The sequence below is a fragment of the Trametes versicolor genome (assembly GCF_000271585.1).
Source record: "Trametes versicolor FP-101664 SS1 unplaced genomic scaffold TRAVEscaffold_4, whole genome shotgun sequence".
Lineage (NCBI taxonomy): Eukaryota > Fungi > Basidiomycota > Agaricomycetes > Polyporales > Polyporaceae > Trametes > Trametes versicolor.
In genome coordinates, this window is record NW_007360324.1 from 236171 (window position 1) to 252128 (window position 15958).

Genomic DNA, 15958 nt, shown 5'->3' on the forward strand with positions numbered 1-15958 from the left:
GGGTCGCCCGCCACTGCTGCGGGCCGCTCTGTTCTGGTGCGGCCGACGGGCGTCACCGCATTATTTATGCAGTACCGGGCGCGCCACGTGCGGCTCCCGGATTCTTTCTGCTGGCCTTCGCTTCCCGAACACCTGCTTGGCTCTCGGACGCCGCACCATCTCATGTCCTGACGGCCTGCCTGCTCGTCCGACCTCCTCTTGCTTCTGCTGCACGCCCGCCCTGTGCCCCGTCCATTTCAAACCACACATATCTCCGTGACTCCCGACTCCGTTAGGCGCCATTATGACCAGTGCTCAATGGGAGGCTGCTCGGGTCAAGGTGCGTCATAGCGTCGTGCACAACACTCGACACGGTCGTCTCAAACCACCCGCCATGGCAGGCCCAGCTGCGGCTCACCGCGCAGCGGCTCGGCCAGATGCAGGACCGCATGGAGTCGCAGGCGCAGATCACGCAGCGGGACATCGCGACGCTCCTGCAGCAGGGCAACATCGCGCTCGCCCGCGCGAAGGCGCAGAAGCAGATGCGCGAGGACGTCAAGGGGAACCTGATGCAGATGCTCGAGATGCACCTCGGGGTGATACTCGGACACTTGAACGAACTGGAACGAAGGTGCGCGGCGGCGAGTGGTGTGTGCGGTCTGCGGGGTGCTCACGGGTGTGCAGTGACATGCCCAGCCCCCTTGTAATCGAAGCTGCTTCAAGTATCATCTATGCTGGTCCGAAGATTGAGTCAAAAGGTCGTTACGTCGGAAGGGGCGCCACCGTTCGGTTGCTTACCACGCTTTCATGGGCAGACCTCCACCAAGTCCGGGAATTCCTTCTGCACGCGCTCAGCCCGGACTTCGCGCGTTCTGCGGTCGAGAACCGGGACAACTACGTGTCGCACAAGGTGAGTAATCCTGTAGTGGTCTAAAAAGACGTTGCTCAATACTGGAGCAGGTTCTACGCGCGGTGGCTGCGCCTCCGCCCTCCGCCACCGAATTGGATATGTATTTATACAATGTAGCACGGTCCTACAACGTACACTGGCTACCCGATCTATCACCGCAACAGAAGTACGTGGAGAGGTTATATATTCTGAGCACGAGACTAACCGCCGCGCCCTAGGGTAAACGCGCTGTCGTCTATACTAGACCCCGAGATTGTTGGCATAGTCGACCTTGCCCGTCTCCGACAAATATGTTCTCATGGTAAGTAGTGTTTTCAGTGTTGCCCTCGTAGCGCCGCTAATCGTATCATAGGTCTTCCGTCACATCCTCCCTGGCTACGTCCACGGGTCTGGAAGTAAGTAGTCCCTTTGCCAAGATATAGTCGGTACTGACGGCAGGGTAGATTGTTCCTTCGCACATTGCCCGCGGACAAGTCGGCCTGGCCGAAGGAGTCTCGCACCCAGAGAGACAACTACTATGTGAGTGGATTCGTAACTTCTGTGAGACTGTCGACATAAGCCGACGCTGCCTTTCAGGATCTCGTCCGACGTTTGTTGGAACCTCTCGCCACGCTTCCCAACCCGACTGAGCCTCTGTCTCCCACGGACCAGGCCATTCTGGATGTCTCAAACGAGTTGTCGACTGTGCCGCGGAGTCTCCTAGCATCTCTGGAAGAGGAACCTGAGCCTTGCGCCCAATGTCCGTTCGACGAGACTGCTGCCGCGGACATCACTATACCCTGCGCAGGTAATGTTGAGTCTCGGTTAAAGGCCATCCGATCTAGGGACACCGGAGAGCCTGCCAATTCCGCTGGCGATACCCCCGAAATCCGGTTGGACACTTCAGATGAGCTTCTGGATGCCACCCCGGAAGTCCGTTTGGAGGAGGCCTCGCCTACAAAGACCCGCTCGAAGAATCCACAGGACAACCCTGAGATCTCCCTGTCGGTCCCTGACTCTCCGACGTCAACGCACTCCGGGCTGTCCACCACCTTGCTCCCTTCACGGTCGTACAGCGCGGTGGGCGCGCACCCGAAACACTACTCGGCACTCCTCCGACTCCTGTACATCCATTCCCGCCTGAACCCCGCGAACCGCTCTCCGCAGATCGCTTCGTTGCTGGTACCGATCTACGCCGCATTGGCGGAGGAGGTCGACGATGGGGATATTCCCCACGTTGAGGCTGACACGTTCTGGGTGTTTGAAGCCATGGTCAGCGAATTCGCTGAACTAGAGGATGAGCAGAACGGTGCGATTTGGGTCCAGAAGTTCAGCGAGCGTTTGCGGTGGGCTGATCCAGAGCTTGCTGATGACCTGGTAAGTCTCGAAGATCGGTCGTATGAGGTACGATATTATTGAACACTTAATATCCTATAGGCGACCAAGGGGCTCGATCCTGGCCTCCCACACTACTCCTTGTAAGTGCTGGAACTCCATTGAAACACGCATATGCTAAACTCTGGTGCAGCCGTTGGTTGATTCCTCTGCTGACGCATACACTGCCTCTATCCGCCGTATTGATGGTTTGGGACGCGCTCTTCTCACAACCAATGAGAGAGCGTGGTATGACCCCGAAGCTGGAGTACCTTATGGACGTGTGCACGAGTATGCTTGTGAGCGCTCGTGCTACGCTGCTACTGTGAGCCTGCACATTTTTGTCTTGGCTGTGATTTTTTTTTGACATTGTCAAAGACTCGGGAGAGGACACCGCAAGTCGCAAAACCTGTGGTCCGACGAGGTAGCTGCTATTCCGTCAGCCGCGTTTGGCGACCGGGAGCTCGAGGAGGCTTTCATCGAGGGGATGGCGTTCCTCCAGAATTACCCTTTGGACGCCGTAGGAGGCATCGAGAAGGTGTTGCAGACTGCGTTCGACCTCGCCGCCCAGCGTGAAGCCGCCGCACTGGCAGCTCAGGCCGGGCCTGCTGTCGGGCTCGGGGCGCGTCTCCGGGATACAATGTGGAAAGGTTTCTCAAGTCTCGAGTCCCATCCTGAAGAGGAGGGTTCGAGTGAGGAGGAATCCGATGACGACGACGTGCCGTTGAGGCCGGCCCAGCAGGGCAACCCGTCTACTTTGACGTCGCGACTAGCCAACACTGTCTGGCGCGGTATCACGAATCAGAGTGCGATGGAGGCCTCTCCATCGCCGAGCCCGAGCCCGATGCCGTCCCCTTCGCCATCTCCCCTGCCATCTCCCCTCCCGCCGCCACTCCCTACCTCCCACTCCGCACCCGCAGTTCCCCCGAAGGAGGCGGTGTCGAAGGCCGCCGCCCGTGGCACTTCCATGATCTGGGGCTACGCCGAAAAGCTGAAGGACTCAGATGCCGCCGCCACACTGGCGAAAGTGAGCACCAACTGGAGGGTGAAGGCGCTCGATGCGTGGACAAAGCGGGGCAACGAAGCACCTCAAACCCCCAACACATTGGCTCCTCCACCCACGTCGCACTCTGCGCCCTCTCTCTCGGCGCAGAGCCAAGACCACGGTCGCAGCATCTCGCTCACTGCAATTAAGACGTCGTTCAGGCCGGCGGATGACAACAAACGCGGGTCGCTTCCTGTCATAGACAGGTCAGAAGCGTACTCGCCACCCCCTCGCCCAGTCTTCCGACCCGTCCGAGACAGCATGTTCGTCGCCTCCCCGGTCACTCACAGCGGCAATGCCTCCCCCATCTCCGACACCGGCTCGAACAGGGAATCGATGCGCGCCTCGATGTCTAACTACAAGATGCCGGAGCATACGTCTGCTAGGACCGGCGGCCCACGACCCCTGTTGCTCAGCTCTACTACTCTCATCACTAGCGGAACGGGTCGCTCTCCTATCTCGCCCGCGGCGGAGTCCCGCTGGGCAGAGTCGGTGCGGTCGTCGAAACGGCCGGTAGATCACCGAGCGTCACAGTCGTCAATATCGTCTCTGTCACCTTCCGAGCCGTATCGCGCTCGGAGGGGAGAGTCGAGGTCCGACTGGGAGTCCGACGGTGGTACCATCAGTAGAATCGTCCCGATTAACCGCAAGTCGCCTTCGCCCATGGCGAGGACGTCCCGGTCGTACAAGCGCGAGGAGTCTGTCTCATCTATCAGCCCGCCTACCCCTCCCAAGTCCGCCCGCCGCCTCTCGACGGAGGAGTCTACGCCAGAAGTCGCGCCCAGGAGCCCTGGCGGCTGGAGTCAGGTCGACGTGCCAGACTCGCCGACCACCGTTCCATCTCCGCCACCTCCCAGCACGCCCGACGCAGGCTCGCTCAAGATCAACACCGACATCCACGTCACGCAGCCGGCGTCGCACCGCCAGCAGGGCTCAGTGACGCTGAACGACGACAGCGACGTCACGTTCCCGTCGCAGGGCGGGGAGAAGCTCACCCGGCGGAGCGCGACGCTCTCGCGCGTGCACCGCGAGGCAGAGGCGTCCGACTCATCCGCGAACGACCCGTCGCCGCCGACGCCGCACATCCGCAAGAAGCGCATCCCGAACCGGCTGCACTCCCTGCGCCACTCGAAGGTGTCGGATGACCCGCCGCCGCCGCTGCCGGTGAACGCGGGCAACAACACGCTGCAGGTGCTCGACGCGCCCGAGGACGCGGAGCTCGAGAGCTCGAAGACGCCGCGCGCGGGGAGCTTCGACGCGGAGATCACGGGGAGCGCGCCGCCGTCGCCGCGCTCGCGGCGCACGCGCAAGATCTCGGGGGAGGGCGAGCCGCGGGCAAGGAAGATCTCGACGGAGGGCCGGACGCGCAAGACGTCGACGGAGAGCAGAAGGAAGGTCTCGGCGGAGCGCGAGACGAAGCATAAGCGGGAGAGTGCGGCGGTGGAGGGTGACGATGAGGGATATGGCGAGCTGCTGAGCGCGTACGAGAGCGAGGATGCGTAGTGGCCAGGCTGGATGGTGGCTTTCGAAATAATCTTACGACCGTTACACTAGTTTTCACGTTGCACGACTATTTATTGGCCCCGCTGTCTGTTGAAGCCGATCTACTGCTATCATCAGTGCTATGTATCTGGCTGTTCGCTCGCTCATTCTCTGTCTGCAACGCTTCCCGGACGCCGTGGTACACCTTCAGCAAGATTGGGAAGCGAGGGAGGATGCTCTGCGTGGATAGGTTAGCATACTGTCCCGCTTGAGTGGCCAAGACGGCACCTACCTCAAAGGCGACATCCAGTTTTAGTGCACCTTGCTGGGTGCGGTGAAGCGCTACTAGGTAGTAACGGATATCCCATCCGCGTATGCCCTCGTTGATGAGGAAGTCTTCTAGTGATGACCAGGGTATGAAGCGTCGCGCCGCAAACAGCGGGAAGCCGAGGAAGCCCCTGTGGGTTTCCAGTTGTATTCCCAACGAGGGTAGGATAACGACAGACTCTGCCAGAGGATATTAGTGGGCGATAGCAATGGTATGAATGAGGGTGTTACCCCAGAGCAGGTTTGTCAAGTGACTGTACAAGTGGAAGAGCACTACGACTGCAGTGAACACTGCGTAGCGCGGACTTGATATGATCTATGAAACATTCAGTGGCATTGTCTCCTTGTGACTATAAGTCGCACATACCGTCTGCCAGAAGTATGCTACGCCCAGAACGACACAAGCACCGACGCCAAGACCGCTGAATTTGGCGGTGGCTCCGGGGGCTTGTACGCGATACTCAAGCCATCCCGGGTATTCGAGCACGGTGAACTCAGGCCTTTCTGGGATTGGTATAGTGCGTCTCATGCATTGGAGCTCAGGACGGCAGGTTGCACACCCCGAGCGTTCTGAGGTGGTGAGTGGATGGGTCAGAGGCCACTCGGTCACACCGTGGCACAAACTACGGCGAGCGCCTATGTCAGCACTGCCACCCTTCTACTTCGCTTCGGTGTGGCGCAACCGAACGGTAATTTACCCCACTCCTCCTGGCAACCGTCTTACCTCAGATTCGTCGAGCTTGTCCTGTCTTAGGCTCGTAAACCAGCCTCACGTTCGGAGACGGAAGACAGTCGTTCCTCCCGAAGGGAGGCTGGAACCTCTTGTGAGGGGGGTGGTGGTGACCCCCGTGGGAACGACGCGCCAAAAAGTGTCTCAAGGCCTCTCCTCACGAGCTCTCCTCGCGCATAGATTTTACGCAGCGAATATTCTTGACAAAAAATGGGCAGGCTCGCAGCACGGACGGTTCCTGATAGAACTTTTTTCTGTCATGATATTCTGCACATAGCCCGCAATGCAGCTCTCGACGACGCAGGGCTTCAGCCACCCGTTCAATGTCCGCTGACATCCACTGACATCTCTCACCAGGGGATTGCAACTCAGCCGTTCCCACGGGGGTCACCACCACCCCCCCTCACAAGAGGTTTTAGCCTATCCTGTCTGTTCTCCATACGATTGGAATCGTCTCTCTGCGTAAGCCGCTACACTGCTCTGACAGCTACGCACTAATTGCTCACATTGGAGTCTGTGTTACCATTGGGGAATGTTATGCGGCGACCTCAACGTGTACTCCTACTGACTTGTAGGTTTGTTAGGTATCCTATTCCAGTGACTCTACACTTATGCAGATTGCAATCGACTTCACAGTTTAGTCAGAATGTCTGAGGGCTAGAAGGTTCACGTCCTCCGCCACGCTGCTCACTCGACCCTCACCTCTTGACTCCGGGCTCGATCACAACTGGCGGCGAACCCGGTTCCGATCCGATTATCGTCAGCCTCATGCTAACATGGGAGATGCTATATAGCTGCCGGGGATACCATTCTCACTCTACCTCTTCTAGCGGTCGCACCCCGCCATTCGCTATCAAAGCCGACTTCCACTCCGACTTCCTTCACGCAATGGTCCTGACAGCGACGGCTTTCACTTCGCTTCTGCACTCTCTGGGGCTTATGCAAGGGATATCGAAGCCCATTCGTGGCCCCTTAGCCGCAGCGCCAGCCCCCGCCCAGAACAAGGTGGCAGTATCGAGCGGCCCATCTCCTAATTCAAACTTGGGGACGAACTACCAGGTCCATGCGCCGGGCAATCTCTCCAACATAGGAACTAGTGCAATCAAGGCTTCGACAGCTTGCGATGCTCCGGATTACGACGCCCGTGATTGGGGCGAGCAGCGCTTTGCGCCGTTTGACCAGGCGAAGGCGAACGTCTACCGCTATCGTCAGCAGCAGTCCGTCAACTTGGGATCATGGTGAATTTCGGCCAGTGTTAACTTCACAGAACATAACTGACTCTAGATCCCAGGTTTACCCATGAACAATGGATGACGTCGTCTCTCTTCACCTGCGCTTCTGGCTCTCAGATCTCTGAACTGGATATCGCCACTGGCTGGGGTTCTCCTGATGGTGCTCGGGCTGTACTAGAACGACACTGGGACACCTTCGTCGACGTCTCCGACTTCCAGTACCTCTCCGGAATTGGCATCAATACTGTGCGTCTTCCGATCGGCTACTGGAGTCTCGGGCCTGCATTCTGTCAAGGCACTCCTTTCGAGTCGGTCGCCGACGTCTATCGCAATTCGTGGAGTCGCGTAGTGCATGCTATCAACATGGCCTCTGACGCTGGCATCGGGGTTCTTGTGGATCTGCATGGGGCGCCGGGGAGCCAGAACGGGCAACCGCACTCGGGCATCTCAGACGGTCAGACCAACCTCTTCGGTAACGACTACTACATCGGCAAGACCATGGACGTCCTGACGTTCCTCACCCAACAACTCACGAATGTGACAAACGTCGTCGGGATCCAGATCCTGAACGAGCCCCAGAACGCGGATAGCCTCCCTGCCTTTTGTAAGCTCGTTAGCGATGGGGCCACCGAGGTGTGTATTGGCTAACCCCGACTACTAGATACCCAAGCAATCTCGACCATGCGACAAGTCAGCTCTGCTGCGGCAGCCCTGCCGTTGTACATCCACGACGGCTTCAACTTGGAGCAGTACAGCCAATTTGTCGCCGACAGGTCGGACTTCGTCGTTCAAGATCACCACTCGTACTTCGTCTTCACACCCCAAGACAACGCCGAGTCAGCGTCTGGGCACACCAAGGATATCCAAAGCTCTATCTCCGGCTCGCTAGCTGCAGCCTCGGATCGCCAGCGGAGAAACCTCGTCGTTGATGAGTTTTCATGCGCGCTAACGGAGCAGAGTTTGTCTAGCGAGGCGGACCCCAACCAGGCACGCAGAGCGTTTTGCGAGGGGCAGCTGCAGATATACCAAAACGAGACGGCTGGATGGTCATTCTGGGGTGCGTTGCTCGTCAGATCGCATTTGACATTCGATCTGATTTTTCCGTGCTTTAGCGTACAACAAAGAGGACTGCTCCAACGACCCTGGATGGTGCTTCAAGGCGGCCGTCGGCAACAGCCTACCCTCGTCATTTTTCTCTTACGGCAAAGGTCCCCTCGCGGACCCCTCGCGCCTTCCTGCGCTTGCCGACATGGCGGCCGACATGGACTCTCCGACCCACGAGGAGATGACAAACACTCCGTCTAGTGCACCGGCCGGCCCATCAGGGTACTCCGCCAGCACCCCCTACCCTGAGGTCGGCATATACCCGGTCAACAGGAGGAGCCGTCACCGACCCCGCCGGAGCCAGCGCTTTGCCAACCGTGCTAAACTCGCGGCAGTCGCTCGACGCGACACGCCCGCTCAGTCCTCCCTAGACCCGTCCCAACGTGCAATCTCGAAGGGGTACTCGGACGGCTTCCTGACGGCCAAGATCTTCGCCCTGTACGGCATGTCGAAGCTCGGCTTCACCGGGCAGTACATGAGCGATAGCATCGCCAGCCTGGGGCCGGGGGTCATTGCGCCTGGGAAGGAACACGACTACGAGCAATGGTTCATGGAGGGTCTCGCGGACGGGGAGGCATTGATCAGCTCGTCTGTAAATAGCACCTATGCCTCATGAATGTACGCGTACGTCGAAATGCGGTCCATCACATTTTCTACACGTTTAGGAATTCATTGCGACATCGATCTGGGCCTCGGGTGCCGTGTATAGTCTCCGGTGTTCCTCCCACACTCCTTCCGTTAGGGCAGGCGACTACCAAGTCCGAACTTACGTGACATTACCTGCACCGGCGGATGGTGCCGGGTCGTGCGATGGTAAACGCTAGTCCGACATGTTGGTGCGATACAAGACTAAGCGTAAAGTTGAGTGTGACAGACTGGCGGACACACTCTTCGGCTTCCGTGGTCTTCTGCTGCGAGATCCGCGTTTCGCTGGGAAAATACTCTTAGCCATGGGGGACGTTTAGATTCGACGAATATTCCGCCTATCCATTACCCGCGTGTCCGGTCTCATAAATCAACTCATGACCACATGTTCCGCAGCCTCTTGCCGGCGTATGTTGAGGAAGCTCTGGGGCGTCAAGTGAGTTGACGGCAGCCATCCGCGCGGCAATGTCTTTTGACCACTTCGTAAACGGAACGGTGACTGCCTACTGTGGCGATCGTTCCACAGGAATGCGGAACCTCCGAGCACCCCGGGGGTAGCACAAAACGAGATAAATCAAACTTCGCGCGGCCGAAGCAGAGGAAGCTCGTTAAAGCGAATAAGATAGCCTGCTGCAAGCCTCCAGGTACAATAACCATAACTGTCCACGCCCGATACGCGACGGACACGTGGACGGTTGTGTGTCCCGTTCCCCGAAGATCTGGGGTTAGAGATGTGGCGCTCGTTCCGGACCTTTCAGAGATCCTCTCAGATGCGATGGATCCGTGCTGGTCTTTCCCATGTAGCACGCGGCGCGAGACGTAAACACCGCGGAACTGGAGAGCGGCATCGTAGCATCGGATGACATATGATAGAGGACATCTTGTCTAGGAAATCGGCTAACCACCACTTACCTAGATGCCCAACATGTCGGCTTGGCATGTAAACTAGACTAGAGGTTGGACGATAGGTGGCTTCGACTTCGGGCCATAGTCCCGGGGCTCTCGATAGCTCCGGGCATGTGACGACAACTCGCCGCACTGGTAGCCAGAAACTGCCCAGGTTTGCCGGTAACTTGCCAGAAATGTTGTGATGTGTCGTGACGACAAAGGATTGTACTTCTTAGATGAGCTGCCGTTGATTTGTGGTTTTCGGCACCCTGGTGTGTGTTCCGGAAGGCAAAGACGGGCGCCGGGCTGGAAACTGAGTGGCAAGAGCGACGTTCGACAGGCGCCAGTGTGAGGAGGTTCCATAGGATTCCCAAACGGGACACCCGGGAACTACCGCGACGCCACGTGCACATGCCTCGAGGGAATTTCGGGCAGCGTCCAGAGCGCGAGCTCGTCGGTGAACACAGCGATCGCCTGCCCTTCCTCGCTGCTGTCCACAGCGCCCGAAACTCTAGTTCCCCTGCTTTCGACATTCATTGCTGTCTGAGGCGACTATAACACGAATGTGGTGCTGAACTCGTGCTTTTGAAACCTTCTATCTGCCTGGCATACCTGTTCGCGATGCACCACGCCCACCGCTCTCTTCGCATTGCGCGCACTAGCATTCGTGCTTCCTCCTCATCGGCGCAGGCCGTGGTGTGTACGCTACATATCGTCCTAATGTTTCACACCAGCTCATCCGCGGGTACAGCAGGCAAAGCCGTCCGAAGCGCAAAGCGGACGGGCGACCAACGTGCCCGGGAGTCGGAGTTGGGCTGCTCATGCGCAAGCTAGCTCAAGTGCTGGACCATCCGGAAGCCAGAGCTCTGGTCCGAGCTTACCGCAGCAACGCACCTGGTCTCGTCCTCAACCTCAGCGGGGCTCTGCGTCACTCAGTTTGGGAGACCTTCCAGAGCCCATCCTCGAACGTGCCTCTCAACGCCGAGACGGTGGGGGGAACCGTCAGCGGCAACAAGACTATGCTGCAGGCGGTCGCGATGCGAACTTCAGACAGGCAAATCGGGGAACGCAGCGCTCGCCAAAGTCGGGACCGTCTAAGGATTCTCCATCCCGGGGGCTGCAGAACATCCTCCGCAATGACCGAATCAAGGAGGCTTCTGCCACGCTTGCTGCACAGCAGGCACGGAGAGCGGCGGAAGAGGCAGCGGACGAGACACAGTCAACGCCACCAACACAGCCCAAACCGAAGCCTGCTTCGCGGACGACCTGGGCGGCCCCCACTATCCCGGACGATGCGAATAACTCGCGAGGCTCTGCATGGAGTAAACGCTCTCAGTACAAAGAGAGAGGTTCCATTATGTCTCGTCTCAAGGACGAGGTGGTGATTCCAAGTCATTCTCGCGTCACTAACTCTCGCTCTGGTGTCAAGGAGAAGGAGCAGAAGAAGAATGTCGCGAAAGCGCACAAGCCTATCCATGTGGATGTCTTCATTCCGAGCGTCGTCTCCGTAGGCAACCTGGCCAAACTCTTGAATGTCCGGTTAGGTACGTCAGACGGCCCCTCTGCTATGGCCTCGCGCTCACGATGCTGGTAAGACGTACTCCGCCGGAAGATGATTAAGATAGGAATGGAGGCCGAGGCGTCATATGACCACAGTAAGCTTGACGGTGCTCGCAACACGATTATGTTGCTGATCGTATATGCAGTGCTTACCTCCGAATATGCTTCTCTGGTGGCTATGGAGTTCAACCGTAACCCCGTCATTAACGACGAAGCGGCGTTTGACATCTACCCCCCGTACGTCGGAGGAATCCTCTCGATCACACCGTTCTATCTCATGTCAGATTTCCAGTGCTCCCCACCCGGACCCTTCCTCTCTTTCCACGCGTCCACCGGTCGTTACCATCATGGGGCACGTAGACCACGGGAAAACCACTCTACTGGACACCCTTCGATCTACCTCTGTCGCCAAGGGCGAAGCCGGTGGAATTACCCAGCACATCGGTGCCTTCTCGGTTCCGGTGCCCGCTAGCGCCAATTCCTCAGAGCCTACACGGACAATCACCTTCCTGGATACTCCTGGTCATGCCGCATTCTCTGCTATGCGCGCTCGCGGCGCGAGCGTCACCGACGTAGTCGTACTTGTGGTTGCTGCGGACGACGGCATCATGCCCCAGACTCGCGAAGTCATTGATCTTGTAAAGAACTCCCCGGTTGGTCTGGTTGTTGCGATCAACAAGGTAGATAAGCCTGGCGTCGATGTTGTGAGTTGGAATATTTCCTTAAGCACATACATACAACTGATTGAATATCTTAGTCTAAAGTCGAGCACGCACTTCTCGCGGAGGGCGTGCAGCTGGAAGCCTTCGGCGGCGACGTCCCTGTAGTGCATGTGTCGGGTCTCACCGGCCAGGGTTTGGACCAGTTGGTTGAGACCATCTCTGTTCTTGCAGAGATGCAGGAACTGCACGCAGAGCGCGAGGGTACCCTCCAGGGTTACGTCTTGGAGTCGAAAGTCGCCAAAGGCTTAGGGTGAGCCGTCTGTTTAAGCCTCTTCACGCGGATTGCACTGACAAAATGTGATCAATTAAGACCCGTCGCGACCGTCCTTGTCCTTCGTGGAGGTCTGAAGCCCGGTCAACACCTCATTTGCGGCACGGCGTCCGCAAAGATTCGCGTCATGAACGACTCGAGCGGCAAGCCGGTGAAGGCCGCCTATCCAGGCATGGCCGTCACCGTCTCTGGCTGGAAGGAGCTGCCCGACGCCGGCGACGAGGTGCTGACTGGGACGGAGGCGGAAGTCAAGAAAGCCCTCGCCAACCGCCTTCGCAAGGCTGAGATGGAGTCTTCCCTCGTCGACCTAGAGGCAATCAATGAGCAGCGGCGCTCAGAGCGTGAGCGTGAACGCGAACGTGAAGAACGCGAGCGTGCGACTGCCGAAGGCGAAGAGGCCGAAGAGATGAAGCCCAAGTCCGTAGGTCCGAAGGAGTTGCGCCTTATTATCAAGGGCGACGTCAGCGGGTCCGTGGAGGCCGTGAAAGGTGCCATCGAAGGCATCGGGAACGATATTGCGCGCGTGAAGGTCGTCTCCACTGGCGTCGGGGACGTCGCCGAGTCTGACGTTTTGCGGGCAAAAACGGCTGAAGGTACGTTCTCGCGAGTTACCAACCGTTGGCAACTCGAGCTGACCAATTGACGCAGGGACCATCATCGCCTTCAACGTCAAGGTTCCCCGACCGGTCGAATCGATAGCGCAGTCGCAGCACGTCCCCATCCTCGCGTCCTCGGTCATCTACAAGCTCATCGACGACGTAACGGCGCGGGTCGTCGGGTTGCTCCCGCCAATTATCGAAAAGCGCGTCTCTGGAGAGGCCACCGTGCTAGCCCTCTTTGACATCACTCTCAAGGGAAAGAAGACGACGCAGGTCGGCGGTTGTCGTGTTTCTAACGGTGTTGTTGCGAAGAACAAACTTGCGCGGGTGGTCCGCAACGGTCAGATCATCCATGAAGGTAAGACATACATCGTTTGCCACATACACGGGATAGCTGACATGTGAGGGATACAGGTCGGCTGGATACGCTCAAGCAGCACAAGAACGACGTCATGGAGCTCGCAAAGGGCAACGAGTGTGGCCTGAACCTCGCCGACTTCAACGACCTCCGCGTGGGCGACATCGTCGAGATGTACGAGGAAGTCGAGCTGCCCGGTACCCTATAATCCGTATAATCACCCGCGCCCGCGCGTAGACGGTACTCATCCACTAGACAACATGTCATTATGCTATAGCTACATACAACACTGCTCCTCTACACGCTTTCGCCGTTTCTATTAGTAGTGGGAGTTATGGGCGCGCGCGGTTGACGTCGTCCAGGACGAGCTCCTTCGCCCCGATCGTCCCCGTCCGCCCTCCGACGCCGAACGTGAAGTTGATGTTCCCGAGGTCCCGATCTGTCTTCTCGAGCAGCGTCCAGCTCCGGATATCCTTCTTCTTTAGCCTCAGTTCCAACTGAGGAACCCAGCAGTTAGCTTGGACCTACGCACGCGCTCGTCCGATGCCGGCTCACCTTCGTGCCGAAGAACTTATATGAAGATTCTTCGGGATTGATAGGGCCCCAGAGGTTGAGCGTCTTGCGAAAACGCTTTTTCGCGGGAAGATAAAGGTCGAGGAAAACCTATAAGTGTATTGGTCAGTTGATTCGCGCCCTTCCTGTAGAAAAGGCTGGGGTGGGACACATACTTGGTTCTCCTCGATCGTGACGGTGCTAGTGTCGGCGTCGGCCTTCTTAGCAAATACCGACGCGTGTACCTCCGAAGGTGTCTGGTAGTGGTCAATACGGCACTCCGTGAACTCTTCTTCTTGCTGTAGCGGTATAGCGGGTCAGGCTTTGCATAGCCGCGGCGAGAGGATATGCACTTACCGGGTCGGCTTTCTGCTTTGGTACGAAGACATGTCGACCCTTCTTACAGCCTTCGATCTTCAGGAACTCGTCGAACTCGAGCACGCGACGTTTGCAGCAGAGGTAGCCCTGCCGCCGAGCGTAAGCTACCAATGGCGATGTCGGTGGTAACATGGGGATCACACCTTGCTGCCTTCATGGAAAATCGGCTGTACGCGGCTGTCAACACACCTGAGCTAAAAAAGGTCAGAAAGGCGCGGCTCACAGGCTTCGGGTGATATGTGCACTCGGCCGCCGCGCCACCTTCCGTGCGATGCAGCTCGTCGCTCTCGTATTCCACATTGCAGCCGCTGTGGCGGCACGTCGTACCGACCGTGACGGGTGCCGACAAATCATCCTCTTCCTCCTCAAACTTTGGCGCGGGCGTGGCTTCTCGCGACGCGGCGGCGGACGGCATGTTCACGGGTGCGGACGAATACGTCTCCGCGCCGCCTTGGGACGAGGTCATCTTGAGCTCGACCTGGGGCGTGGGCTGCGCTTTCGGCGCGACTTGGGGCGCTACATCGGTGTGCTGGCCCTTGGTGCATCCCTGGGCGCGCATGCTCGCTCAGCACATCGCGCGCCCGCACGCGCTGTGGCGGAGGGGTACGTACCGGTATTTTGAGGAAGTCGTCAAAGTCCAGGACGGGCTTGTTCACGTCGGAGCAGCAGGACCATGACTTTGATCCTTCGTGGAATACCGGCGCGCCGGTGTGGTATGTGCAGCTCTCAGGGCCGTTGTTTTCGGGGCTGTAGTCCTTGCCGCATCCCTTGTGCGTACAGGTGACCATAGCGAGCAGGTGGCAGCGAGATATGCTCGGAGTGTGCTGTGTGTGTTTTCGTGTGTCCGCGGGGAGCACGGTGGAGCAGGAGAGGGCAGAGAGGGTGCTTGGCGAGGGCGGGGAGTCGGAAGAGGCAATCGCGATCGAACTTGCCAGAAAGCGCGCGCGCGCCTGGCGCACGTGGGGCGCGACTCATGCGCAGACGCGTCTCAGCCGCGCGACGCGACGCGCGCGACCAGCGCTTCCGTCGCTCGTTCCACCCGATCGCCTCCTCCCGCAGGCGCAGCCCATCGTCCCCCGCCGATTCTCATCCTCGCGGCGAATAAATGTCTATTCAGCGGGAGAGGTCGCCCCGTTTCGCTCGATTCACGTCGATGGCTCTGCAGCCCTGCCGGGGCAATTAAATCTGCATCGACATCTAGGTCCAGCCGCGTCCCGATGCAGAGTCACCCTTCGCGGATGCCAGCTCTGTGCATCGCGAATAGAACGACTCGGCGCTCCGAGCGAATCATGTAAAATAGACCGGCGGCCAGACACAACCGCAGCCCCCTGCCCACACCCTTCTACAAAGCCGGGTGCAGTAATGCCCTAGTTCCAAGTCTGGTCAGTTGTGAGGAAGCGGGAGTTCCTCCGGTAGCACCAAACGTCAAATCCGACGAGAAGTCACCTTTCCCTTGCCGCTCGAGACCGCCGCGTTGCGTCGGCCCTCCAGGGGGCGCAGCCATAAGCTGGCATCGCGCACCGAGGGTCTAGACACTCTTCCATTTGCTGTCCACCGGCCCAGTCGGACAGAGGGCGGACATGAGCAGCCCCTGCTCGCTCGCGACAGAGTTCGAGGGTGTCCAGAGGCGTGTATCACCCTAGCTGTACACCGCCGCCTAGAAAGAAGAAGTGGCCGGCCTAATTTCAGAGGAGGGCAAGGCCACGGCGATGCGCTGGAAGTGAAGCAGCGGGTTCCTCGCGGTCGAATTAGAGCATCCGGCTGGGTGAATGACACCTTGTTGCATACGCGTCCGCCTTGAGGCCAGCGGGGCGCTGGCTGTC

The 15958-nt window shown here is 58.5% G+C and overlaps 5 protein-coding genes across 5 annotated transcripts; 3 read left to right on the top strand and 2 right to left on the bottom strand.

Annotated features, from left to right (window-relative positions):
* Nucleotides 1-145: 145 nt before the first annotated feature.
* TRAVEDRAFT_27771 (uncharacterized protein) lies at nt 146-4884 on the top strand. Its single transcript, XM_008037865.1, has 12 exons — nt 146-319; nt 381-610; nt 664-737; nt 795-889; nt 940-1055; nt 1108-1190; nt 1242-1284; nt 1333-1408; nt 1466-2245; nt 2306-2346; nt 2397-2567; nt 2621-4884. The coding sequence occupies exons 1-12, from the start codon at nt 284-286 to the stop codon at nt 4788-4790; spliced, it is 3915 nt and encodes a 1304-aa protein (XP_008036056.1). The 5' UTR covers nt 146-283; the 3' UTR covers nt 4791-4884.
* TRAVEDRAFT_164502 (uncharacterized protein) lies at nt 4858-5647 on the bottom strand (the record flags this gene model as incomplete). The annotated part of the gene is made up of 4 exons (XM_008038364.1): nt 5464-5647; nt 5328-5412; nt 5062-5276; nt 4858-5007 (listed from the first exon to the last, which is right to left on the bottom strand). Exons 1-4 carry the CDS (start codon nt 5623-5625, stop codon nt 4858-4860), a joined length of 612 nt encoding a protein of 203 aa, XP_008036555.1. The 5' UTR covers nt 5626-5647.
* Nucleotides 5648-6714: 1067 nt separating this feature from the next.
* Nucleotides 6715-8778, top strand: TRAVEDRAFT_118676 (glycoside hydrolase; the record flags this gene model as incomplete). Its single annotated transcript, XM_008038365.1, has 5 exons — nt 6715-7064; nt 7118-7662; nt 7720-8115; nt 8171-8427; nt 8524-8778. The coding sequence occupies 5 exons, from the start codon at nt 6715-6717 to the stop codon at nt 8776-8778; spliced, it is 1803 nt and encodes a 600-aa protein (XP_008036556.1).
* Nucleotides 8779-11052: 2274 nt separating this feature from the next.
* Nucleotides 11053-13413, top strand: TRAVEDRAFT_45311 (initiation factor 2; the record flags this gene model as incomplete). Its single annotated transcript, XM_008038044.1, has 8 exons — nt 11053-11239; nt 11291-11350; nt 11402-11492; nt 11548-11959; nt 12013-12227; nt 12288-12841; nt 12897-13205; nt 13262-13413. 8 exons carry the CDS (start codon nt 11053-11055, stop codon nt 13411-13413), a joined length of 1980 nt encoding a protein of 659 aa, XP_008036235.1.
* Nucleotides 13414-13537: 124 nt separating this feature from the next.
* On the bottom strand, nt 13538-14923 carry TRAVEDRAFT_35795 (chord-domain-containing protein; the record flags this gene model as incomplete). Its single annotated transcript, XM_008037982.1, has 7 exons — nt 13538-13702; nt 13761-13868; nt 13934-14056; nt 14115-14222; nt 14279-14302; nt 14359-14682; nt 14747-14923. The coding sequence occupies 7 exons, from the start codon at nt 14921-14923 to the stop codon at nt 13538-13540; spliced, it is 1029 nt and encodes a 342-aa protein (XP_008036173.1).
* Nucleotides 14924-15958: the final 1035 nt, after the last annotated feature.